Genomic DNA, 25,041 nt, shown 5'->3' with positions numbered 1-25,041 from the left:
GCAGTACAACTGATCCCTCTTTGCACTTCCCTGCTAAAGATTTCACGGAATGATCCCGCTCATTAGAGGAATGGTCCTGCTCATTAGAGGAAAAAAGGCCAATGTTTAAGGAGGAAGGAGACCTTGTGTTTTACTCCCCGCATTCTTTGTCACTCTGAGGCATTCATTTTTGATTTCTTTGCTTTGACTCAGCTTTGTTGTAACAAAGGCTGAAGAACAGACCTTCTTAGACCATATGCTGCATTTGGAAGGTAAAGGAGGGGTGCACATTTCTGGTGTGGAGATGCCCAACAGATTGTACCAGCCTGAGCTGACCTGCTTACCTGGATTTAACCTGCTTATGTCCCCAGGAGTGCAGTGCTTCAGTACCAGCACCACCAAAATCAGGGCTGTCAGTGTCACCTTCCAAAACAGTCTGCATTGCAGGCTGAGATCCCAGAGATTCCTTCTGAACACCTGAAGCCAAGTTGCAGCAGCCCCAACACAGCTGTCTGTGGCCTGTCAGAGGGTGTGAAGAAGGGAGTGAATTTTCATGTTGCCCAAGGGAACATGGACATCTTTTTATAGGAAACACAGCCAAAAGTGGTAACACCTGCTGTTAATATTACTGTGTCTCTAAACAAAAAGAGATATCTGCAAGGGGCTAAGCTGCTCTGGAGATCTGGTTTGTTCTCCCTTAGGTGTTGAGAAGAGGCAGCTGGATGTCCCTAGATTACAAAAGAAATGGGACTGGCTCATGGAGGACCTCTTCACCTCATCTAGCTAAATTGTGCCCTTTTCAACCTGTCAAGCTATTCATAGCTGCTGTAGCCCCAGCAGTGGCTGGTGGAGCAGGCATAGCTCCTTTCAGACTGTCCAGAGGTATCTCAATCCTTCAGGCTCTCTTGCAAGCCTGTGTCAGCAGAGACACAAGGCTATGCCTGGATTCCTCTGTGTCCTGTTTATCTCAGGTACCAAAGCAGCCCTATAAACTACTCTGGAAAGGTTTGAGTATAGTGGATTTTATTAGAACCTTTAAACAATCTGGTATAAGTTCTAGTCTTTCTGGAAATTTCCCTTTAATGAGACATGAGTTTTTGGTTAACTTAAGGTGAATTGACCTAGCTGAAAATAATCACAGAAATCCCAAGTTGTTGCTTAAAATGACCTCATGTGCCAGACCCTTCTGGATAGAGCAGCTGCTCACTAAGGTGGCCATCAAGCATCCACAATTACATTTTTCCTTACTGTAGAGCAAGCAGAGAGGAGAGGGAGAGCTGTTCTTCAGACACAGCATCCCAGCACTGAGCTCAGGAAAGCGATGGACTGGAAAATCTTCTGCTCGTTCTGTCAAAACAGCCCCCGGGCCTCGGTTGTTTTGGAGCGTGCATCCTGCTGGAGCCACACGCAGTTAACCCTGCCAGGCCAGTGCGTGCTCTCCCCTCTGAGCAGTGCTGGGAAAGTGCTTACATCTGCTCCTCTGAGCCTGAGGCTTCCAGAGGGCCTCTGGCAGCGGGCATGTCTTCTGTGGCACATCGCTGCTGTGCTCATGCACACCTATGCTCTTCCATTTCCTTTTCCCTTTGTTGAATTCCAGCCCTGGAGGGTAAATTGTTATTGTATTACCTGTACGGGAGAAGAAAAAAACTGTGTGCCAGTGATTTCTGTCAAGGGTGCAGGGGATATATTAAATGAGATCTGGTTTGTTGGTAGCTTTGCCAGTGCCTCAGTAGATACTGACTCTGTATTCAGAGTCAGAAGAGTCTTTAAATTCCTATTGGAATCTGTGATGTTTTCAGATCGTTGAGAATTTGAGTTGTGTGACTTTGTTGTTTTTCTTGTCTTTTGCTCTTGATTATATCCCCACTCCTCTTGAATGCCCCCACTCAGAATTCGGTTTCCTCTGGGATGCATGGCACCCTTACAGGTAATGGAAGGGACAACAACACTGGCTGATCTCAGCATTTATAAAACACTCGATTCTTCTAATTTTCTGATTTAGTAAAAAATTTTAAAGAGGAATTGTGTCTAATATGGAACCAATGTTGAAATTATTCCAATAATCCAATAAATTGTGTAGAAGACAGGTACATAATTGCTTAGAGGTTAAAACAGTGAGATGTTAAGAGTTTGAAGAGTTATGAAGAGTGTGACAAAGTAAGGTTAAGTTCAGGAAATGATGCTAGAGGTCCTTCCCTTAGGCAGTAAATTCTTGGGTCTCTTTGAATCCTGTATGGGTCCACCAAGGGGTGTCCTTGCCTCTGAGCTTCTATAGTCTGAATGATGGAGGCTGAGTTCCAGAGCCATTTTACAGAAAGCTGCCCCAGAAACACCATTAAACAAATAACTCATTGCCCAGTCCAGGCAGCTCCTTCAGTACTTATCTCAAACTGGAAGACCTGTCTTGGGTTGGGAGAATCTATCTCATTCCAGAAATTGGAGGTCTTCTCCTTCAGAAGCAGTCTGGAACACCGTGAGAAACTAAAGAGACCACTGATGTCCCCCTCCTGTTTCCTGAGATGCCCAATTGGGAAATATTGAGCCTGAGATGACCAATTGGGAAAAAACCCAATTGAAACAATTGAAATTAATTATAAAAGAAATCCCATTTATCTTGAAAGGCAAGTGTAATCAAAAGACTGATGGGTGAACTCCCAGGTACCTTTACATTTCATAGAGTCAATATTTGTTCTTTCTCCATTTATAACCCCATTACTCTCTCTAGGTGGGCAGGAGATTTCAAGGGGGACCATTTGTTTTTCTTGATTAATGCATTAATGATGGTGGTTTGTCATAGTAAATTATATCTACTATCTCAACCTCTATATGCAGGAGGAAAAGCAAGTAAAAAATTTATGATCAAATTGCTCAAAGTCGTGGCTTCTCATTATTTTTAATAAAACCAATCAACTTCTGCTCTTCATTATGGAATGACTAGTGACTAACCTGAAGAGAAAATGTCTCTTATATCCTTTGTTTTGCAAAAGCCCTTTAGAAATCATAACGTTATTTTCCACTGCACTGGCTCAGCTGTGTGCAGTACTATTGTGTGGAAATAGCTGGGAGAGAGAAACTGCTGCTTTGTCTTATGTCTCACTTTGCTTCCCTCTGGACTCAGCAGGGCTTTCACCTGAGAACTGGGCTTTACAAGCTTTGACTCTCTGCCTCACCCACCACAGAAGCAACAGCAGCTCTGGACCCTGGCTTCCTAAGCCAGCTGAAGAAAGTCTCAGCTCTCCTGGTTATTCACAGCACCATTTGTGGCAATCTTCTATGGGTGAAAACCAAACTATCTCAAATCAGACTCCTTTTAAGGGACAAAGCTGCTTTTCCTCTACTGTCAGAAGGTTCATTTTACAGAAGGAGCATTAGGTGGAGATGAGCTTGTGTGCTGTGTCAGGAGAGATTCAGTGAACTGAAAAAAAATTGTTTTACCTTTCACTGTGGGAAAGGAAAAGGGAATTTGATTAGTTATGCATGTCCAAGATGGGTTTAGCAAGTGAAGTAAGAAATTACCTGCAGTGTAGTAATAAATAGAAGAGAATCTCCATGGACAGCAATTCCTGAAATTGAGAATGACCAGGGAAGGGTTGTGCATGAAACAGCTCCCAGGGGATAAGTGCAGGACAGGGCAGAGCACAGCACCAGTGTTGGACAGGGTAAGGCTGGGGGGCTTGGTCGTTCTTCACAAGGGGATAGTCCAGCAAAAACTGAAAAGGTTTTGGAATCTAAGTGGGCTCTAGTCTCTTTTTGCCTCTGCTGAGGTGTTTCTGAGGCAAGTTACTTGTGTTAGAAAAGCTATTTATTATCTTTATTTTATGTAGTCTCTGGATGTACACAACCACTAAGCTATGCCATACACACACAGCTCTGCATATAACACTGCTGTTAGTCCAGGCAATGGTGAACTCTGACATTTGCAAATCTCTTGTAAAAAAGCTGTAAAAACTTGTAAAGTTTCCTTCCTTCCTCTGCATCCTTTCTAGCTGGTCTGGTGAGCAGCGTTACCGCATTAGGTATCAGTGATGTGTGAGCCAGGTGCCCAGAGACAATGACTGCAGCCAAATTTCAGTATGAGCTTACTGACGTGGGAAGCAGCTCTTGCCCTAGAAGCAAGTTAACTGGAGTTCCCTAATGATAGTGTTGTGGCTACAGAGTGTGGAGACTGGACTGTCTTGGACTTCAATGCCCTTGTAAATTCCTTGGGTTCTTTTAGATGACATAGTCCAGTGCTATTTGCACTGCCTAGCACACCTGCACTTTGTCAATGGATAGTCTCTTGGGACCACTGTGAAAAAAAACCAACCTGGTGATATTATTGGCCTGAGTACTAAAATGCATGTAAAAGCATATGGTTACTCTTGAAATAGCCCTCTCAAATTGAAAAGATTTAAAAGAGGAAAGGAGAATGTATGTTTAAGTACATGTTAAAGGAGAACACAAACCTGTTCTTCTTGCAAATGGTAATGTAGTCCATTGTTGAATTTGCACTGATGCCAGTGAAATTACACTTGGGATTACTTTTCCCCATTCAGCAGAAAAGCATTTCCTCTGATTCCCTTTGATCTTTTACCAGTTTGTGATCTGTGAGCCAGAGGTTTTTTCTGTAATTTGCTGTCTGTCCAAAACTAAGGGAAACACTCTCTGCTCCAAGGCAATGATAAATCTGAGGCGAAAGCTGATCTGTCCGAGTTACGCTGGAACCAGGGAAGCCAATGAGGTTTTTTCATTGACTACTGGAGGCTCCAATATAGAGAATGGGATGTGCCCTGGCTTGTCTGGGCCCTGCTGCTGGACCAAATAGCAGCAATTGTGGTGTTTCACCCCAGAGACACCTTTGGCTAGCTGGATGTTGCAGCTGGGCACGTGGAGACAAGTCTGGGCATGCTGGAGCTCAGGTGGCGGCAGGATGGAGTTTCCTCTCGCAGAGGGTCCGCTCCTCAGGTTTCCCGCTGTCGGAGAATCCTTTAAGGCAATGGTGAAGGAAAGGAGTCGGTTCTAATGGAGGGTTTAATTCAGAGCTTTTATTCTGGCCCACAGGCCTCTGAATGTAGCAACAGCTCCAAGCAGAATTCCCCTGCAGGCTCCTGAATCCAGTCACAGCTCCATCAGAACTCCCTGGACCGCGTGGCTGCTCGGTCTTTTACCTGGGGAGGGGAGGAGGGGACAGGTAGGGAGCCCACCAACCCGGTACGGGAGAGGAGGTCTCAAGGGACAAAGGACACCTGGATGGCCCAATGCCCCCCCGGGGGTGGAGGGCATCTTTTGAATCTGCCCAATCACTCAATGCACTTCTGGAATTCCAGGAGTGACAGACAGTGCTCAGCAGGGGTCAGGGTGGGGAAAGGAGGAATGATTGACACTCCTGGGAGGACACCTTCAGGGGAGAAAATCAGGTTTCTGGGGAAAACATGAAATCACACCGCAACAATTGACTTCTACAGATCAAACTTAAGCACAGTCTATGCTGAATGCTCCTGAAGGAATGGTCTGTCCTGCTGATCATTGTAAATAGGTGGGAGCACAAACTCATAGCAACCTTGGCTGTAGCTGTGCTGGAGTCTGGAGACTGCAGGATGCCCTGTCATTCCTGGGCAGCTCTAATCAGGCTTACCAGAGTAGCAGAAGGAGAAGATGCTGTAACACTGGCAGACAGTCTGCTCTGGGGTTATTTTTTCTCAGCCCATGCCACTGTGTCTTCATCAAGGATATTACAAACTCCTGAAACACTGTTGGGTCTCTTAGAACATATCATCTGGTTGTGGTCATGCTATCAAACTCCAAACCATGATTCCTTCCTGCCTATTGGGAATGGCCAAAGTTCTTGCCAACTCCCAAGCCATGCTCAGAAATGTTCTACATACCAGGTGGCCTGGATCAAAAGTGAACCAAGGACTAGTCCAAAATGTGCGTGGCAGTGCCTGTGTTCAGACCTTTATGTGGTTCAGACTATTAGTATAGAGGTGGATTTTATGCAAAGGTGTCATGACAATGCTTGGAAACAATCCTTTTTGTGGGAAAGGTCTCTGGCAACAAAAATGGCTTTTCCAGCATAAGTTATAGCAGTAGTTTCCACAGGATGGGCTATGTGTAGAGGATGTGTGCCCATGAGGGAGAGAAGAACCTGGGGAATGCTGAAGGACTCTCATGTTGTCCTACATGCTACTGCCTTTGCATGCCTTCAGAGCAGAGTATGGAGGTTTGTGATAAATGCCCATGGTATCATTTTAAGGATGAATGTTGAGATTATTCCTTTTTTAAAATCAAATAACATCATAGCTTGTTACTCCCACAGGACAGGCTGAGAACTTCTAGACAAGTTAATCTGAGAAAAAAATTCTGCTTCCTCTGGAAATAAAGGACAAAGTAAATTATTTGTGAGGGTTGCTAGTAAAACAGGAAAAACAAAAGGGAAGAACCTAGTGGAGATCCAGATTAAAAGGGGTCTGTAACCTGAAGTGACTCATGGCTACATAGCATCAGGATTGAGACAATTCTCCCTTGATTATCACAGGTGAGATAATAGGAAAAACATACTGCTGCTCACACTGAACCAGCTGGGATGTCTCTGCTCTTCAAAGCCAAGACCAATAAGGTCAGAGATAGGTATCTTCAGGTGTCAAATTCAGCCTCTCATCTAAGAAGGACTCCCAGACAGCTATTGAATATACTAATGGAAAGATAGTGGTGGAAAATAGTAAAGCCAGTACCTACATCATCCAATTTATGGAGAAATCTACCCAGAAAAGCTGTTAGAAGAGGACTTATGAGCCAGGTCAAGTGGAGAACAGTTTCACTTTACAGATATCAGAAGACAGTGCAGGTCCTGAGTGTCTCAGTGAACTTGTGTCTTTAAAACATTATGTGACTTGCAGTATAGTACAAAGATCAAGATGACTCCAAATTCCTGTAGTTCTAATACATCCTGTGCACAAGGTACCAACTAAACCCAACCGGATATGCTGATCCCAGAAAAATCACCAGATTACACAGTCTCTTCTAACACGGAACATGGAATCATTAGAATAAAGAGAATGTCAATTGAGAGAGGTTTCAACACCAGTTACTTGGTGAGACATGAGGAGAAAGTTTTCAGCTTTGTTGTGGATCACTTTGTAGTTTTCAAATATTTTACTTTTGACATTTTCATGCATTGGAGGATTTTGCACCACTTTGTTCAGTGTTTCCCAATGTTTCAGTGGGATAAGTGCATCACTTGGGACTTTTACTCTGCACAGATTTTGGTTGAAGCACTACCCCCTCTTGAAACCTTTCCCAGTATGGAGCAAAGTCCTCCAGGTTTTTTGTTCGTTTTGTAAACTGAAGTGATTGAGTGACACAAAATGTGAAAACTTCAAAGGCTTTTCAGTTTGAATATTCTGCACAGCTGCTGTTTAGCATTGAATATGGATTTTACTTGTGAGATACTTGGTGTTGTATTGCAAAACTACATTATGTGAAGTCCTCTGCTTTCAAATTGATGAAAGCAAACAGTGCTTACTTCCATGAGTAACCCCATCTGTTTCTATAAGACATTCTTAGGGGAAAGATTAAGAAAAAAAGGAAACATAGAGCTGTACTTTGCTGGAAAACTTTGCTATTTTATATTGAAGCTCTGACCACCCAGTTTACATTTCTTTCTGTAGGTATAAATGCACATATACTTTGTTATTAATTTACATTCATTTAGAAGGAATGTGGCCAAGTGGAAAGAGCTCTGGCTGGACTTAAAAAGTATTTAATATTTTCTTATCTCTGTCAATTTCCCCTGGCTGACATTGAAAAAGTATTGACCTCAAACATATGACTGTTCTTTGTCCATGTGTGAAATGGCAGAATGCAACAGGGCCTGTTGGAGAGTGCTTTGAGACCTTATGGAAAAAAACAGTAAGAAGTGAGTAATGTTACTAGGGTTAGAAAGAAAGAGTAGTTTTAGAAAATTTGTACTAATAAATCTGCTTGTGACTGTGTAAACAAACAGGACTCCAATCCTACATCTGGTTCTCTAGCTGAGATCTATTCCTGGTCCAGCTCTTCTACTGGCCAGCCTTTGGCTGTTGATGGTTTAATCAGCAAGGAAGAGGTTAATGGTGACAGGTCAGTAAAAAATAGAAAAGCATTACCAAAAATCAGCCCTGGAAGGAAGCAAGATCAGCACAGACAGCATTAAATTGGGAATCATCCTAACTGGGTCCATTCCTGATTACCATTTATGAACTGGGTAATGTTTGGGTCACATGTGAATGACAAATTACTTCCTTTCTCACTGCCTTAGTTTCCCCAGTTGCAGTTGTACTTAACTGTACTTTGGGAATTTACATACATGTTTCAGATATTACAGTTTTATGTGCAGCAGGAGAAGGAGAGGATCTATGAGAGAGGAGCATGGGAGGAGAGAAAAATGCACTTAAGTAGCATAGTCTAAAAGGAGGACTGAGGTACAGTTGTTAAACATCTTAGTGAGACTTCTCCACAGTTAATCTGTGGAGGGAAAGAGAGCAAATATCATTCCTCCAAGCTAAGATGTAATGCTGGACTGCATCAGAACTGGCCTATTCCCACTTCTGGGTGGCTTTGGGGACAAGGGATCCAAGAGAATGTATGTCATTGTATGTGTTATTACCTATCCCCAGAGACGTATTTGAGGGCATGGATGGATTTCAAGGGCTGTTACTCCTAAAAGTAAAGTTCCATTCTGGTGTTGCCTTGATTCATGTTTACCCTGTGAGACTGTCCATGACAGACATCCTTTATCTGTGCTATGCTGGGACAGGTGGCCTCTTTGCCTTGCAAACACAGCTGATGTTCCCACATGCCCCAGGGAATAAGGGCATTATGGAGATGGGCTTTAACTGAATTGTCTGTTTCTCAAAGGCCAATTTTCTTTTCTTTTTTTCTCTTGTTCTTTTTGGCAAGAGTTTCTTTCTTCATTCCTTTTGGAAGGCATCTGTACAGACTTACTAAAAAAAAAAAAAAAAACTCCCTCAGAGGACAACACCCTCCTCTTTGGTTTGACTTTATTCACAATAACCTAAAGGGCTGCTCAAGCACACTGCCCATGTTTAGCCTTAAACCCTTTGTCACCAGAAGTTTTTTTTTTTTTTTCTTCCACATATACTGAGTCAGCCAAACCTAATTGCCCTTTAATCAGTAAAATCAACACCTGCTAACAGGGTGGGCTCTTTTCAGCAAATAGTGCTTCCCTTTTCCAGACGCTGATAAATTTCCAGGGGTCCTATTGTTTCTTTGTCTTGCTCATAAGGAGCTTTGACTGATAATCTGGTAATGGGTATGGTTGTCTCATGCCTGTAAGACAGTAGTGGTGAATCTTCCTCGTGGCAAGGGCAGCAGAACTAGGTGAGACAAGACTTATACGTAGATGCCAGGAGTCAAATCTCCTGGTATTTTCTCTTTAAATCTTAGGTCAGCTCTGGAAAAATATGGGTCAGAGAGGTTCGGCAGGTGGGATTAAAGTATCAGGTGAAATAAAGAGCAAGGCAGCCTGTAGAAAAGTTCCTTGGTTTTTTTATCTTGCTTAAGCAGCCCTCTGCAAAAAAAAAGTAAGGGGGCAGAATTGTCTGCAGAGAGAAGGGACTGGGGCTGGATTGTACAGAGCCTGTTGGACCTCAGGCTGTGTCTGTGCTGTTAGGACAGCCCAGAGTCACCACTGTCCTTGAGGAGTCTCATCTGCAGCTTCACTGGAGACCCTCAGGGCATAAAGAGATGCTGTGCGAAGAAGGTGCTTAGGTGCAGATCAGGCCAGAGCAGCCTTTTGTTCCTGTGGTCATGGACAGGATTTGAGCTCAAACTCCAGATTTACCACTCTGCTTCATCCTCTGTATGGCTGTTTGGAACTTGAGCAAGTGGCCGTGTGGGCAGAAGGCAAACAAGGCCACGGGACTTACAGCTCCCCTTGGGGTCTGCTTCTACAACACAGACCATCCCAGGACAGGCTACTGGTGGAAAAAATTACTCTGGTATTCATGGCAGCACTCTTGAAAATGTCTTTCACATGTAATCAGGCAGCCAGTCTGATATTCATCTGAGAACAGCTGAAATATTGTTAGAAATTTCAGAAAAAGAAACACTTCACAAGTTCACTCAACTCTGAAAAAACCCCGGAGCCCTTTGCGCTGAAGTTTCTTACTCCTGTTTTTAGCTCTATAATCCATGTTTTTGGAGAGTTTCACTTAATTCCCTATGGATGAACAGGACAGAGGAGTAAAAACCACTTGTGGTTTTCCTTGGACATTTCCACTGAGGTTTTTTTTGCTGGATATCTGCTGCAGCTTTGTTCAGCAGCTGTGTGTGAGCCTGGCCCCATGGCTGCCACCCTTGGCAGCCCCACACAGCGTCAGCTCCTTAGTTTGAATATATTGATACACAGGCTGCTAAATGTCTGGCGTTGGCTTTGCCTGTGAAATATATCCTCCTCTCTCTGCACCAACACTCAGCTTCTGCCCTAGCCTGCATATGTGGAATATGGCCATTATTTGCATGCAAACATATGCCTGAGCTGCAGCTAAGGCTTGTGACCAAGGCCCAGGACCTCCTTCCTGTACCCAGGGAGAACAGAGTCCACCCATCTATCTGTGTCCCCAGCTCTCAGCTCTTTCAAATTAACATGACTGGCTTGATGCTACCAGGATATGGATGAAAATCAGGTAGGATCAAATACTGGATGTGAATCCAGGCGAGCTGGAGCCCTCCTTTAACTCTGCAGGGTGAACAGTGCTCAGTGAGCATCTAGGGCCATCCTAGTTGGAGGTTAAAGTAATTGCTATGGAAGGAGCCAGGACTCCTGGCTCTCAAGGTTGGATGCGGCTTGGAGCAACCTGGTTTAGTGGAAGGTGTCCCTGCCCATGGTAGGGAAGCTGGAGTTAGATGATCTATAAAGTCCCTTCCAATCCAAACCATCCACGATCCTATGAAAAACACAGGTCTGGATCTGCTGAAAAGCCCTCTGTTGAGTTTGATGGAGGATAGAGGGGTCCAGTGGGTTGGAGGGAGCCTGGCTTGGCTTTCTGCTGTCAAAAGAAAGGAGAGTTTTATATGTGTGGCTGATAGCAGTCCCAGTCCTGCAATGAGATCCAGGAGGGTTTGATCCCTGGGCCTGTGCAAAGTCTCCTCCACTGTAGGATCACTCTCAACAGGGGACACAGAATTTTCCTGTCACCACACTGCTGCTCACACTGTTTTCAGCAGCATCTACAAATACCCATCATGCCAGAAATCCGTGTGAATTCAGGTGCTTTGTTTTGGGCTCCCTCCTTTGAAAACTCCGCTCATCCTTCTGTCTGTCTGCACCAGAGAGACAAGAGCCCTGCATATCTAATCCAACAATAGCTGGGCTCCTCCAACCCAGCCCCTCGGGGCACCCCTTTCCCCGACTGGCCCCCAGCAGCCCGCAGTGCCACAGCTGGACAGCTGCACAACAGTCTGCAGCAAATCTGGGCAAAGAGGTGGCTTTTAGGACCCTGGGAACTCCGCCAGGCTCAGGTAGGTCTGTCTCATTCGTCAGCCGGGATTCATTCACTCCCAGGGATGTGTGTGTGTGTGTGTGTGTGTGTGTGTGTGCCGAGTGCTTTTCCTTCCCCGCCGCTGGCTGCGAGCCTTCCAAGCAATGGGACTAACGCTGTTCTCCGGGCAATGAGGAGGGCTGGGCAGGGGCAGGAGCCGCTTTCCTTTCCTCTGGAAGAAAACAAGCCGTGAGGACACCTAAGGATGTGCTGCCCAGATGTGTTTCCCACCTCCGCCTTCCTCCTAGGACTCATGTGCTTGACAGCTTTCAGCAACTTTGCCAAGACTTCTGCAGAATTCTCAGGTAGGGAGAAGCGCCGATCCTGCCGTGTGCTGCTCGTGCACCGGGGCTCCTATTCCAGTGTTCCGGAGCAGCCCAGGGAAAGGGGATGTGAGCCGATCTGGGATAGTTGTGTGGGAAGTCATTTTAATCTTTTAAAAATAGGCCAAAGATGAAAAGTGTCTTCCGTAAGAGGATTTTGAGTTTCTTAAAAGCCTTTCTCAATAATTAGCAAAACTATTCCAAAAGAGTTAGTCTGACTAACTTTGGGAACAAGAAAATCAATAGTGTTAACTTGTGTAAGTTTGTAGCAGGAATGGTATTAGCCTATGTAAATTTTTAGCAGGTTTTGTACTGCGTTTCTCATAGGAGTGAAAAGAGGTGGATTAGGAGACTGGGACAGTAAATTAAAGCTAACATTGCAAGTCTAAATTATTTTGTAGTGGGCCATATTCCCTCCTCTTAACCATACAGCTCCTGATTGTTGCAAAAGCCCCCTGAGCTGAGATAAAGGAGGTGCATACACAGAACAAATTATAATCTGTGTTTTTTTAAACTGAAAGAAGTGTCTCGTTTATTAATATTTTCTGAATCTAAAAATCTCTTTTTTATTAATATTTTCTGAATCTAAAAATGTTGATAGCACTTGTTTTGAGTTGTACATGGCAGGTAAATACCCAGCACTTTCAAAGTCTGGAGTCCCATGTAAGTTTTATAACTCTATAGCTGCATTAGTTGCTTTAAAATTATGTTTCTGTTTCTGTTCTTTTTGGATATGCATGTGGATCTGAGAAAACATAACAGATTTCATTTTGCAACTTCAGCAGGGCTGATAAGTTTGCTTGGGTGTGCCCACCGAGGGACACTTTTCTTTTAGGATATTTGTTCTAATTTTGGGTCTTAGTGTGAAGAACTAGCCTGGCATACTCTTTAGGGGTGTTCTGCAAAACTCTTGTAGTGGATAAGAGCTGCCAATTATAGATTGCTGATGAAAAAGTGTCATTTGCAAGGGTTGAACCTCACTGGACTTGGGTTTCAACACATCCCAGCACTGCTGCTCACTGCCTGGGAGTGCATGTGTCTGTGTGCTGTGAGAAATTTGTGTTAGAAAGGAGAAGCTTGTGGTGGAGAGTGGGGGAAAGAATATGTACGGTGCTGGAAGTCTTAATGTGAATTGAAGGGGGCTGGCTTGCCTGTGATTCAGTCTCTTTTGGGGGCACATCAGTCCTGGGGGCTCCCATTCAAGGCAGATCTGCCTCTGAATGGAAAGGACTGAGGCATTTCCTTGTTTCTGGTGTGCTTTTATCCTTTTCTTGGCACTGAGCTTTCTCTGTGCTCCTGCTTGCAGGCAAGTTGATGCAGAAGGGGTGCATGGAATAGGCATGATGGGAGCAAAAGCTGCACTGGGGAAAGGAGTTGTCTTTCTGAAATGTAGATAAAATTTTCCCAGCCAGGCCAAATTGCCAAGTGTTAAAATGTGTACAGGTGTCCCAGGGCAAAGGTGCTTTACATTGTGTTTGTACAACATAGCTGGAACAGTGGAAGGAAATTTGATAGGCTTCAGTGGTGCTGGCAGGGGGACCAGATGCTGTTCTTTTAAAAATTGGTTAAGAAGGTTGCTGATAACAAAATAATGTTTTCTGTAGCATCCAAGTGAACTGTCATACTTTGGGAGAAGAAGGGGGCTTGTATCCCTGCATATGTGTGTGGCAACACTGTACTCTGAAGCAGGGTCTGTAATCCCAACAGCACAACCTCCCATGAGTTTCCATAACTGTTGAAACCTTCTGCCAGGTCCAACCTATGTTTTCTGATAGCAGGCTTGGCAAATGTCCCCAGTCTTGTTGGACTGACTGTACCTTGCTGGACAGGAAAAATTATTTGCTGCAGGAAAGGGCTGTACCCAGCGTGTAGCAGCTCAAATATAGTTCTGTAAGCTCAAGAGCTGAGTACTCACAAGATTATAGGGGGTAGGAAAAGGTACAGCAATTCCCAAATCACATCTTATGCTTTCCCAGCACATATTGCACTGACCCCATTCACCTCTTTCCAATGCATGAGGGTTTGCACCATGCTCTCTGAAGGAGCAGCAGCCCAGGTAACTCTTCCTACCTGATGGAGCATCTTGTTTGTCACTGTTATCCCTATAAGTGAATTGTCAGCTGGCTTAAGAAAGGGAAGGGGGGGGCAACCTTCTAACATTATTCAATGTAATTGTTTCTGGCCTGTTATACACTTCTCTATACTTCAGCATGTTCTGAATTCTTCTCTGGCATGACTGGAATTGAGCAGGTGAACATCTTTGGGGACAACTTATAGCTTTACTGTATGCCATCCCACCTAGAGGTGGTGCATCCAAAACATAAATTGTCTGCACCAGGGAGATGAGTGGATTTGTATTGGGTATTACTGCTGAGGAATGTAAGGCTTGCTGTGATCCCACAGAGGTTTCTGCAGCAGTTGGTGCTGCAGGGAGATGACACAGCTCTTTGGGATGTAAAGGCTTTTCCAGCTTGCAAATTAATAGCAGTACAGTTCAGAGACAGCAGCTGATGCTCTTTGGGGAAGAATGGGGGTTTAAAACACAGTCCTGTAGACCTTGTATAGCAGCAAAACCTCTCTGGCTTCTCAGCTTAGTTTGACACAGCATAGCAAGGAGGTGCTGCTGTTTGCAATAGGTCATGGCTGTGTGGTGGTGGCCAGAGTGTGTGGATTCAGCCCTGGAAGGAAAGCTCAGGGACAGCTCTGCTCTAAGCAGATCATAAGTCAGCAGCACTGACTCTCATGCTGCAGCTCTGCAACAGGGCTGGATAAAAGACTTACCAAGAACTTTAAACCCAACCACATCCCACTGCTCCCAGTACTCTCCACTGACTGTGTCTTCAAGGCATGTGTATCTCAGCTGCAGGAAGATTTCATTTTTATGTAGGCCATGGCAAGGCACACCCTGAGAAGGTGCCCAGAGATGTGGTTAACTGAGTGTCAGGTCTCACAAGAGAGCAGGGCTGGTGGGGATTTCTAACCTCTGAGCACACAGTCTCACACTGGGGCTCCATCCCTCCTGTTTGAACAGCTCAAATGCCGCAATGTGAACATGAGCAGTGCGTGTCCTGCTGGGGACTGATGCAATCTGAGATGTAAGAATTCAAATTCCTTTTAAGTGAAGTATTTGAACTATGTGAAGAGTTTTGAAGTTGTTTTCTTTAATAGTTCTTTAAACATTGATGTTTGTAGCAGGGTGTGGGGGTAGGAAGCAGATCCTGAGGGAGAAAGTGGACTTATCAGGCACTTTGCAGCCACTTCTTAAGAAGACCTGGACTTTTTCTCTGTGGCTGCTTGTAGGATGAACTCTTGGTTTAGTCTCATTCTGTGATCTGTTCTTGTGCTCAGGACTGTTTGAAGGCTTAGAACCTGCTGTCTTGACGTGTCACTTACCCCTAATATTTAAGGTGATACTTGAGGATTGTGATGAGGATTGAATCTGATCTTGTGAATCTCTGTACATTAACTGTAAACCTCTAGTCCTGATCTCTGTAGCAGCAATGAATTCTCCAAAATCCTTGCTTTTTGATAAAACTTGTTTTAGGCCCTTTCTAATTTTAGTGAGAGTCCAAGACAGAGCAATGTCCTTGCTCCTGCTAGGGGATGTTATGCCATAGCTCCTCTGCATGGGCTCTGGGAGGCAGTGATACATGTGCAGTGCACAGGCCTTGCTCCTCAGAGGGACAAGGTTAATGAAAATGGGGCCAAAAGTAGGCTTTGGTGCTAACTTTAAATGCAGGCATTGAAAGCTTAATCAACAGCTATTGCTCATATCCTGTGTGCTCTCTCTGCTCAGCCATGATGTTCCTGTCTCTGAAGCTAAGTCATGCAAACACACGTTAAATTTTGCTCTGCCCACTGCTGCCAAGGTGACCATTTAATTTCCAGCTGCATACCTGCAAGGAATTAAACTTGTGTTGTTATCATGCCGTGCTCTGATTCTCCAAAAGGATTTTCCCATTCATTAGCTGATTTCAGGCAGGTTGGGTAGAAGGGTGGTGGCATCAGATCTATGGGATTGCCATGAGTTTCATGATAATGGAGACAGGTCCCTCCACTACTGCAGCAAGGGTTGTGAACTCAAGAATTTACAGACATCAGAGAATCCACTGCAAGGATCTAAGCCAAAAACTTAGGTTTCTAGGCATGGAAACAACTTGGCTGGAAGCTTGTGCCTTTTCTGACACAGGAGAACCCAGCTGAAAGAAAAACCAGCCCCGGTAGTGCTGCTCCCCTTGGGCCTGCTTTAATGTTTATGTTCTTTGCATTAGATTTTGGCACAAGCTGGATGTGAGCAGCACTTAGCTTAAGGGAGCTGATCTGGCATTGAGCCAGATGAGTACTGGTAACTCCCATCCACACCCTGCAGGTGAGCCCTGGCTAGCTTTTGGAACCTCTCCCTGGAGGCCCGTCTTGGTTTTGAAAGCAGAAAGATTTTTGTTGTTCTTGTTGTTATTATTGTTGGTGGTGATTGGTGGTTTTTTTGTTTTTTGTTTTTTTTTTTCCTTTTCCCCAAGAATATCAGGTTTCAAGTGAAAGCTGCTTTTGCCACCTCCCTGCTAATTGGCTCAGTGTGTTTGTTTGAGTGATGAGGGCTGGATTTGGGGAGGGGAAAGGCACTTCTCCCTGATTGCATTTAATCAGTCCATAATAAAGGCAATTTGTTTGACAACTCCATTCACCAAATTATCACCAAAATCTACATGCTAACAGCTTCTGAATGCCTAATAGCTCTGAAAGGGTCCGTGGTGTCAAGGGGCATCCAGGATTTCCATGTGTTGAAGGTTTCAGGCTGTAAAAGAGGGCGTTTTCAAGAGAAAGGCAGATACATAACCACACCGAAAAAGAAATTGTAACTCAGTAATGAGGGTTGAGTTTTTGACCCCAGGGGCAAACAGATATGATTTAGACTTTGGTTAAAGACTGGGCCATGTCCAGGCCACCTCCATACCTTGTCTTGGGGAAGGGCTTTGAGTGATGAGGTAGGATGGACCTCAGGTTGCTGCTTAGAGAGGTCCCTGCCCCAGGTGATCTTTTCCTCCTCAGCTGGAGGAAATGTGCTACTCCATCCATCCCAGCTGCCTGGGCTGCAGTTTGGGTTACTGAGGACAAACTGCCTGTGCTGGTGCAGAGAAATTCTCCTTTGCAGAGCTGACAAAATCCAAAACCTCATCAAAGGTGGTTTAAAACCACTTGGCCTATTCTGATAACATTCTGGAGATGTGGCTGCATGGAGCGGAAGCTGAAGGGGGTGGCTGTGTCTGGGAGCCATGGCTGAGGGGTTCTCACAGGGGGAAGCTGCGACTGGGGTTTGAGTCACATATGTCTGTTTGCCAGTGGAAAAGAGTCTAAAGACCTCAGAGAGCTGGGAGGTTTCCTGGAGGAGGAAATCAGTAGGGAGTTTGGGTGGGTATCAAGTGCCAGATCTGCTCTTGGCAGAGCAGGAAAAGAATCTGGGGCTATTTTGGTGCTTGAGAGAGTTCTTCTGGTTTATCAGTGGGGATGTATCTTTATGGTATCAACAAAACCATGTTACTAAGACCAAATGCCATTTTAAGCAAAGATACAGGTTTCTGTCCACCTCTGTATGGAGGCATGCTCCAGAAAACATTGTGGATTTCCCAACAGTAGTGATGAAAATGCTGTGAGGGAGGACTCTGTGCCTCCTGACTGTAAAAATATTCAGCGTTTCTGAGGGGACCAAATTGAGCTGCAGCATGACAAACACGTGTTCCCAATTCCTTGTGTTTGTGGTCCTGGGCAGTCACCAGGGGCACTGCTGTTACTGCTGCAAAAACACAGCTGCTGGTTGGTGTTTATGGAACCAGGGAAAGGAGACACGGTCTGGGAGGGATGGATGGAGCTGCTGTGGGTGCCAGGATGTCTCATGAGGGGTCTGTGTGAAACCTCATGTAGGCAATAACTTCAAGCTCAAGAGCCATATGTGTGCATCTGGCTCCTGTCACATGGAAATCCACTGGTTTAGCCATCACAGCTGTCAGCAAGAGCCAAGGGACCTCAGGGATCCCAACATCTGTGTGATGACTGGCAATATTTATATTGTATCTACTAATTGCAGGGGCCCAGAAAACGATTAAGACTTTTGTTAGTACCAGGAACACTTTATTTAATTAGTAGTATTAAGAAAAAAAAACCCAAAAAACCAAAAAAAAAAAAAAAAGGGAGAAAAGTCTACTGTGGTAATTTTAATAACTTCGAACTATCCCAGTATCCCACTAGCTGCACAGACAATTTAAGGAAATTGTCCTTGCAGCATTCTTCCTATGTCTGTGTGTTATCAGGGATACAAATGCTGCAGAATTAAAGAAAGCAACTGTTTCTATCCTCAGGTAAAAATTTTCAATGACTTAAGGCACTGTGAAAGCAGATTTTATATGTCACAAATTGTTTGGTCAATTAAAAATAAAAAAGGGAGAATTTTGGCTTATCCTTTTTTCAACTGAGATACTTAGAAGCTAAACTCACAATTTAATCTGGGGGGTAGGGAGAATAAGCTTAGTCCCTGCAGGAGGAGAAAAACAGTGTATTTACACTTGGCACTCATGCTGATCCTTTTGTTGATGCTAATTTAAACACGGCCTGATCTCCCAAAGTGCTTGGTGTTCAGAGCTTGGATTGGTGTTCACAGCCTGTGCTGTGTTTAGGTGGGTGTGCAGTGATTTAGTTGGCCAACACCAGGGCTGTTTACATGTCTTATTTGAGACTGGCTGCTTGTGCTTGGCATGTCTGTGCAGGTATAGACTGAACTTTCTGTTTTCTGGTCCAAAATAGCAATCCCAATCCTGGGGGGACACACCATTTAAAGCAATTGCCCATTTTGTTCTGGTTTTTCGTGCTTGTGTAATTTCTTTATACAGATACCCAAGAGCTTCACAGATTGTGTCCCTTGAAAGGTGTGTGACTGCCTGCAGGAACAGATCCAATGTGCCCCTCAGAGCGGTTGAGAGGATTTTTGGTCAGGTTAGTTTGGTACAATACTACAAGGCTCCTTGTGTCCTTGCCAGTGCTGAGCCTCATTGATGCAGCATTGCTGCTGTCTGGGATTTTTGTGCTCTTTCCAAAAGACAGCCACAGGCCAAATCTGCTCAGCTGTGAGGCAGCTTTGCTGACTTGCCAAGAGCTGCGCAGAATGAACTGAAGCACAGAAGTTAATCCCAACTCATCTTCTTACAGATTAAAACTAGTGTAGGAGTAATGATTGGGAGCATGTTTAAGAGAGCTGCTTGGGCTACCTGTTATTATTATTTATTTACTTAGCTGCTCCTTTTGCCTGAGGATGGATGGTGAGTTGTGACTCTCTCAGCCTGGGTTTGGGCTAATCCAAATGTGCCTGGCTCAGCTCACTGCCTGAGGGTATGAACTCATTTGTAGTAATTAAAACTGTGGATGTCTCCTCTTTCAGCGTGTGCAGTGCATGGCTGCCTGGAGCCCAGTGTGTGTCTTCTCATGTCAGAGACAATGATGAGTTGGTAGTTCTGGGTTGCACAGGAAAATAAATCTTGGCTGAGTCTTTTCAGATATACTCTGTGCTCTTGAACTGTGGTGTCAGTATTGATGGGGCTCCTTTGGATGCTGAGGCTTGCTGTTCAGTAATCCCTCTTGGATCCATCTGGATCCCTGCATGAAGATGGAGCAGTGTGTGTGAGTTGCAATTTGGCCAAAACCTCTGAGTGCTCAGGTGTCAGAAGTGTGTTTGAATGAACAGATGGATATAGGTGCTGCTGAAGAATTTGCAGTAGATGTTGTGCAAGCACTTTAGTTGTGGCAGGCAGGGGAGCTCACATGCAGCTGTTGGCAAAGCATCCCACATCCTTAACAAGGAGGAAGAAAGATTTAAAAAATATATTTCATTTTTTAAATGTTGTATTTAGAGAAGAAGGCCTAGAGACCTAGAGGAGATTCATCAGCCATTTACAACAAAGAACTTCAGTGTGTACTTTTGTGCACCAGCTTTTGACCTGATATCAGTACACTATTTGCCAGAAGAGGGATTTTTTTCACTCCCCCAGCAGCCCATAAAATAATAAGAATCCTCAGGGTGTGAGAGGGACCCGACTTCAGGTGACATACACAAAATCCTTGACAAACTGAGTATTTGATGGTGCTCCTTGTCAAGAAGGGGCCATTCAGACCACCTACTCTGAGACCCCCTGTGTGCTTGTGTTATTTTATTTTCATCTGCTATCAGATGCCTGTGGTTTTGCTGCTATGATATTATCAACATGTGTTGTATCAGCCTCAAGGGTTTAAAGTGGGCTTTTACTCCCATTAGTAAATATGAAAACAAACACAGCAGTGTGGGGATTTTCTGCTAATGTTTCCTCTGTGGTTTCTGTATCATACTGTGGGCTGGTGTTGAAATTAAGGTGTTGAAATTAATTAATTTCTGACATTAATTTCCCATGTTTGCTGTATTTTGCAAAGGCTTTTGGCTCACATGTTTTTCCTAAAAGTTATGTTGGACCAAGAGTGTAGATACTTAGTGCAATTAAAGTGATAGGTGGTAACTTGAGATCCTGTGGCTGGGTTTTGGGTTATTGTTTTGGGCCTCAGTCTCTGGGAAATCTCTTCCCTCTGTGGTCTGTGTGAGCCTGTACATGCAGTCCTGCTGTGGCCCATAGGATGCTATGGGACAAAATTCTGCAGTTCAGTTTGGAAAAAGTTTAGCTTTTGTGTGAAACATTCAAATAACAGTATTATTATTCAAATCAAACATATGGAATTTAAGAAAAGTTAAAATTAAGGTAGTCTTAACTGCTTGAGTCCAGCCCTTTTTGTGTTTACGTTACTCTTTAATGAGAACATTATTTTTCTCTATTCCTTGGGATTCCTATGTTGTCCAGGGTGCAGAACAGTGGCCTTAACATTGTTTTCTTTATTCTTCCGTTCTTTATGGCCCTGGGGCCTTATTTCCTCTATGTTTAATGGTATTTAAATCCTATTATGTTATTTAAACCCTATTCTGCTTGTTGTGAGGGATATACTTAGAGGGATGTACTTACCCTTCTGGAAGGAGTCTGGAATGTTACCTGCATTGCACAGCTAAGGATCCAAGGCAAAGAGATTGGCATCAGGAGCTCAAACTGCCCAATATTTCAGAGATTGTTTAGTATCCACCTTTTTCTCCAGGAGCAGCCCCTTATCTATTCTCTTAAGCTGTGATAAGCAGGAAGAAATTTGCGGTACTCAGTTCACGGTTCCTTCTCCAGTGTTATAGTATCTCTGTGCAAATGGGCTGCACAGGTTAAAATGGACATTTCAGTTGCAAAGTCAAGTGCACATAACTGAGTGTTGTGGGTTAACACCTGTAGGCAGCCAGGCACTACCCAGCTGCTTGCTTGCCTCCACTTCCTACCTCCCAGTAGGACAGGGGAAGAGGGAGGGAAGAGTAAAAGCAAAAACAATTGGAATGGCATAAAATTAGTGAAAGAGAAGTGGAAGAAATAAAATAAAAAAAGCAAAATAAGTGATGCAAAGGCAATCACCCACTGCCTCCCACAGGCAGACTGATGCTCAATCAGTTCCCAAGTTAATTTACCCCACTCCACTCTGTTTTATTGCTGAACATGACACTACATGGCATGGGATACCTTTTTGCTTGGCTGGGGTCACCTGCCTGACTGTATCCCTCCCAAAATCTTGTGCACCCTACAATCTCTTCACTGGGAAGGCAGAATGAGGGACAAAGTGCTGATGCAGTGAAAAAGCTCTTCAGCAATAACTAAATCATTAATATATTATCAGTACTGTTTTGGTTGTGGATCCAAAGCACAGCACTGTACAAGCTGCTACAAAAAAATTAACTCCATCACAGCCAGACACAGTATGCTAAAGAAAGGGCAATATTACACCTGTATTGTATGTGCAATATGAGCTAGAGGTTGTTATCATAGGAAATCTTTCACTGGCAGATATGATCTGAGCCATAAAGTGCAGTTGTGTGAAAGATCTTGTTTTGCATAGTTTTTGTTGTGGTTTCCTATTTTTTTTTCTTTTTTTTTTTCCTTCTTTTATGTCTTCTTTTTTTTTTTTCTTCTTCTTTTATTTTTTTTTTCCTAGAGCAGTCATGCTTTGAGGGTTACTTTATTTAGGATGAGATAAGAGTTCTTAAAATTGAGTTACAAATTTGGGGTTAGTCTTTGAAACAGGTTCTAAGATATCTTTTAAAATTGGTTTTGAACACATTTCCCCCTCCAAATGTTTGCTTTTTTTCTTTTTTTTGCTTGCTTCTGTCCCCCCATAAAAGAAGAAAAAAAAAGTTTTTGTGTCTATTCAAAGGCACAAATAAAGATCCTGCAGTGCAAGTGATATTGCTAAAAATAGATCCTTTGGGATTTGTTCAGTTTATTTCTCTCTGGATTTTTATTGTGTGGGTAACCCCTTGGAAACCAAGGCTGTTGATCTGACTGTTTCCAAAGCATGTCCCTCTCTTCATGTATCCTTTGTACAGGGGCCACTTCTGTTGTGTTAACACTCTTTGCTTCCTGGTTTATGTGCTCATCTGAATTCCAGCTCAAAGAGGTTAAAGCCCTGTAAAAGTGAGTGGGGCGAGGAAGTGGCTCACAGTTGATGCGGGAGCGCGCACATCTGGGACCCACGCTGTGCTCACATGTTCGGTTATTGTTGGCCTCACAATAAAGGAGAGCGCCGGGGTTTTGTTCAGCTAAACAACTTTGATGGAATGAATTGTATAGAAAAAAAGAATAGATGGAGCTTGGCTGTTATTTGCCATAATGTTCTTTGTTTTAGCTGCAATGTGGGGGATGCAGAACTCCCAGAAGAGGATGGCCTCTATAGCAGCCAAGGGGAGCTGATGGATTGGAGAGGGATGCAGAGGGACGTTCAGCAAGAAGGGGTGAAACATTTTCTGATTTGGATTTGCTTGTCTTTAGCTGATGGCTCCAGGCTTTCACTTTAGCTTCACTACAGGAGCAGAGACTGCTGTACCAATAAGTTGGACTATAAATGTGTTTGGTGCCATTTGCCCTGGGTTTGGTCCAGAGTTAATGTGCACAGATAGTAGTTAGTGCATTTGGCAGTGGTACAGGCGAGTGGCTGGACTGTAAAGGTCTATCAGCAGCTGCAGGAAACTAAATGCTTGGTGTCAGACAATCCATTTTTCTTGCTGGATAAATGAAAATCTCTTTATCTCTCTTTTCACAAACATTGTCCATATAATTTGAGGGCAAGGTTCAAGTTCAAACTGATAAGATTATTTTGCTTCCCTAAGCTGCGTGACAATGGTACCCTTGGCAAATTAAGCCATGGATCTCCTTTTGCTGTAATGGGAACCAATCTCATTAGAAACAGAGCTGGATTAATGATGAGTCCAACCTCCCATACAGATACACATTCTGACCCCAGCAGGCCTGAAATGCCTTTTGTTCACTCAGCCTCCTCTTCATTTTCCCAGCGCTCCTACATCTGTGTGATGGAGCTGGGGGTGATTATTTCTGCTCAAGCAAAGCCTGCTGAGGGTGAAAAACGAGCTGATTGGTCAGTGTGGTATCACAATAGGAATGATAAGTGTTTTTAAAATGTTTACCTTGATTTAAGTCATTGGAGTACAAGACTGATTAAGTTGCCTGTTACAGGGTATTGAAGATTAAAGGCCAATTGTCATTGCTTCGACCTGTGAGGAAGATGATCCTTTTCTACCTCTCAGCACTGCTGTCATCTACCCATCAGAAAATCTGAATCTATTCACACCAACCTCTCCAAGATCTGAAGACAGGAAACTATTTCTGTGGGACAAAGAAAGACAAACCTTTTCACCTGTGACCTGCGTTTGTTCTGTCTGTCCTTCTTCATGCCAGTTTTGGCTCCTGAGGGGTTGTTTGCAGCCATGTCCAAGCTGCTTTATCAAGCAAGTGGGACTGAGAGTCCTGAGCTGGCTCTGTGGACACCAGTGCCAGCAAGAGAGCAGCAAGGCTGTGCCTACAGCAGCCTCCTGGGCAGATGTTGTGGCTCAGGAGCAGTGCTGAGCTGTGGGGATGCTGTGTTGGGACTGACTGACTGACTCACTCACTCAATTTCTCTATCTATCTAATCATCAATTTTTCCACTTGCTGAGGATCTTTAGCTTTGGGAGATTAGAGGTGCTGCCCTGGCTGATTCCAGCTGCTCCCCTGAGATGGAGCCTTGGTAGAATGTCAAGAGGGGTAAATCCCACTGCTTCCTGGGTTAAAAGCCATTTTCTGATCCTTAAGGAACTTTGTGCCCCTGCATCTCTCGTATGTCCTATTTTTCTGATCTTGGAGGTATTGCCAGGAACTTGACTCCTGGAGGGAAGTTTGTGCTTGAAGCAATCTGGCAGGGAGGGCACACTGTGGGTGTGGTATTTGAAAGTGGCACCAATGGAAAAATGAGCCTGATCTGTTATTGTAGTAACTAGTTGCTATTGATTAGCCAGGGGGCTGATGCTGGTGAGGAGTCCTGACTTCGTGAGCAATTCACTAAAAATCAGTGGGGCTATTCAAATGAGGGAAAGTTGGCTTCTCTATATGCCTGCTCCTGATGGGTACAAAGTGGTTTTTAAAAAAAAAAATCTTATTAAATGTGATTATTAAGAACAGGGGTTAACCAGGGTAACTAGCACTGCTAAGCTGTAGTCTGTGTCTCACCAGCCATACTGCAAATGGACAGCCAAAGAAAGAGATCTGTTTTCTGTTCTTGTTACATTTCTGGATATATTTTAAGATTTCTCAGAAAGATCAGAACCATGAAACACCCTTTGACAATAGCAATCTCTTTTCTTCATGGTGCAGCCTGAGGAAGCATTCAGACCCTTTCCTTCTGGGATTGCTCATTTCCTTTTTTTTTTTTTTTTTCCCTGAAATAAAAACAATACTCTCCCAAAAGCACAACTTCTGCAATGCTCTGGCAGAGCCAGCCTCTATCACTCCATCAGGGAGGCATCAGATGAGACATTGTCTTCTGTTTTTCCTCTCTAAGCTGTAATTCAGGGACAACAAATCACAGCAAAAAGACCCCACCAAAAACAAAACAAAAAACCCAAATCCTCCTTTTTATATATTGTTTTAGTGCTGTCAAAAATAGTAACTAATGCCCACCCTGAATTTCTCTGTCTTTTTGCCAGTTTCCATCCTTTATGTGCACAGAAGGGAATGAGGCATGTGGGAAAGAAATCACATGCAGCAAAATGAAATATCATCAAGTCAATTTGAGCCACAATCCTT

The 25,041-nt window shown here is 44.0% G+C and overlaps 1 protein-coding gene and 2 long non-coding RNA genes across 5 annotated transcripts in view; 2 read left to right on the top strand and 1 right to left on the bottom strand.

Moving 5' to 3' along the window:
• Positions 1–11,515: 11,515 nt before the first annotated feature.
• The window catches only part of EVA1A (eva-1 homolog A, regulator of programmed cell death), a 201,514-nt gene continuing 187,988 nt past the window's right edge, over positions 11,516–25,041 (top strand). Inside the window, exon 1 of one of the 3 annotated variants that reach the window (XM_068183309.1) lies at positions 11,516–11,803. In XM_068183309.1, coding sequence (XP_068039410.1) covers positions 11,704–11,803 — 100 coding nt within the window. In that variant the 5' untranslated portion in view covers positions 11,516–11,703. Of the gene's footprint in view, positions 11,804–19,789; positions 19,904–25,041 lie in introns of those variants that run through there. The other 2 variants (XM_068183310.1, XM_068183311.1) reach the window with 2 other exon arrangements.
• Positions 18,129–22,632, bottom strand: LOC137470217 (uncharacterized). The gene is made up of 3 exons (XR_010996952.1): positions 22,221–22,632; positions 20,845–20,998; positions 18,129–19,653 (listed from the first exon to the last, which is right to left on the bottom strand). It is a non-coding gene; the product is annotated as an uncharacterized lncRNA (long non-coding RNA).
• On the top strand, positions 22,545–23,623 carry LOC137470216 (uncharacterized). Its single transcript, XR_010996951.1, has 2 exons — positions 22,545–22,697; positions 23,437–23,623. It is a non-coding gene; the product is annotated as an uncharacterized lncRNA (long non-coding RNA).

The sequence above is a fragment of the Anomalospiza imberbis genome, chromosome 3, assembly GCF_031753505.1.
Source record: "Anomalospiza imberbis isolate Cuckoo-Finch-1a 21T00152 chromosome 3, ASM3175350v1, whole genome shotgun sequence".
Lineage (NCBI taxonomy): Eukaryota > Metazoa > Chordata > Aves > Passeriformes > Viduidae > Anomalospiza > Anomalospiza imberbis.
Note: the sequence above shows the minus strand (reverse complement) of the source record. Positions and strands in the feature narration are given on the sequence as shown.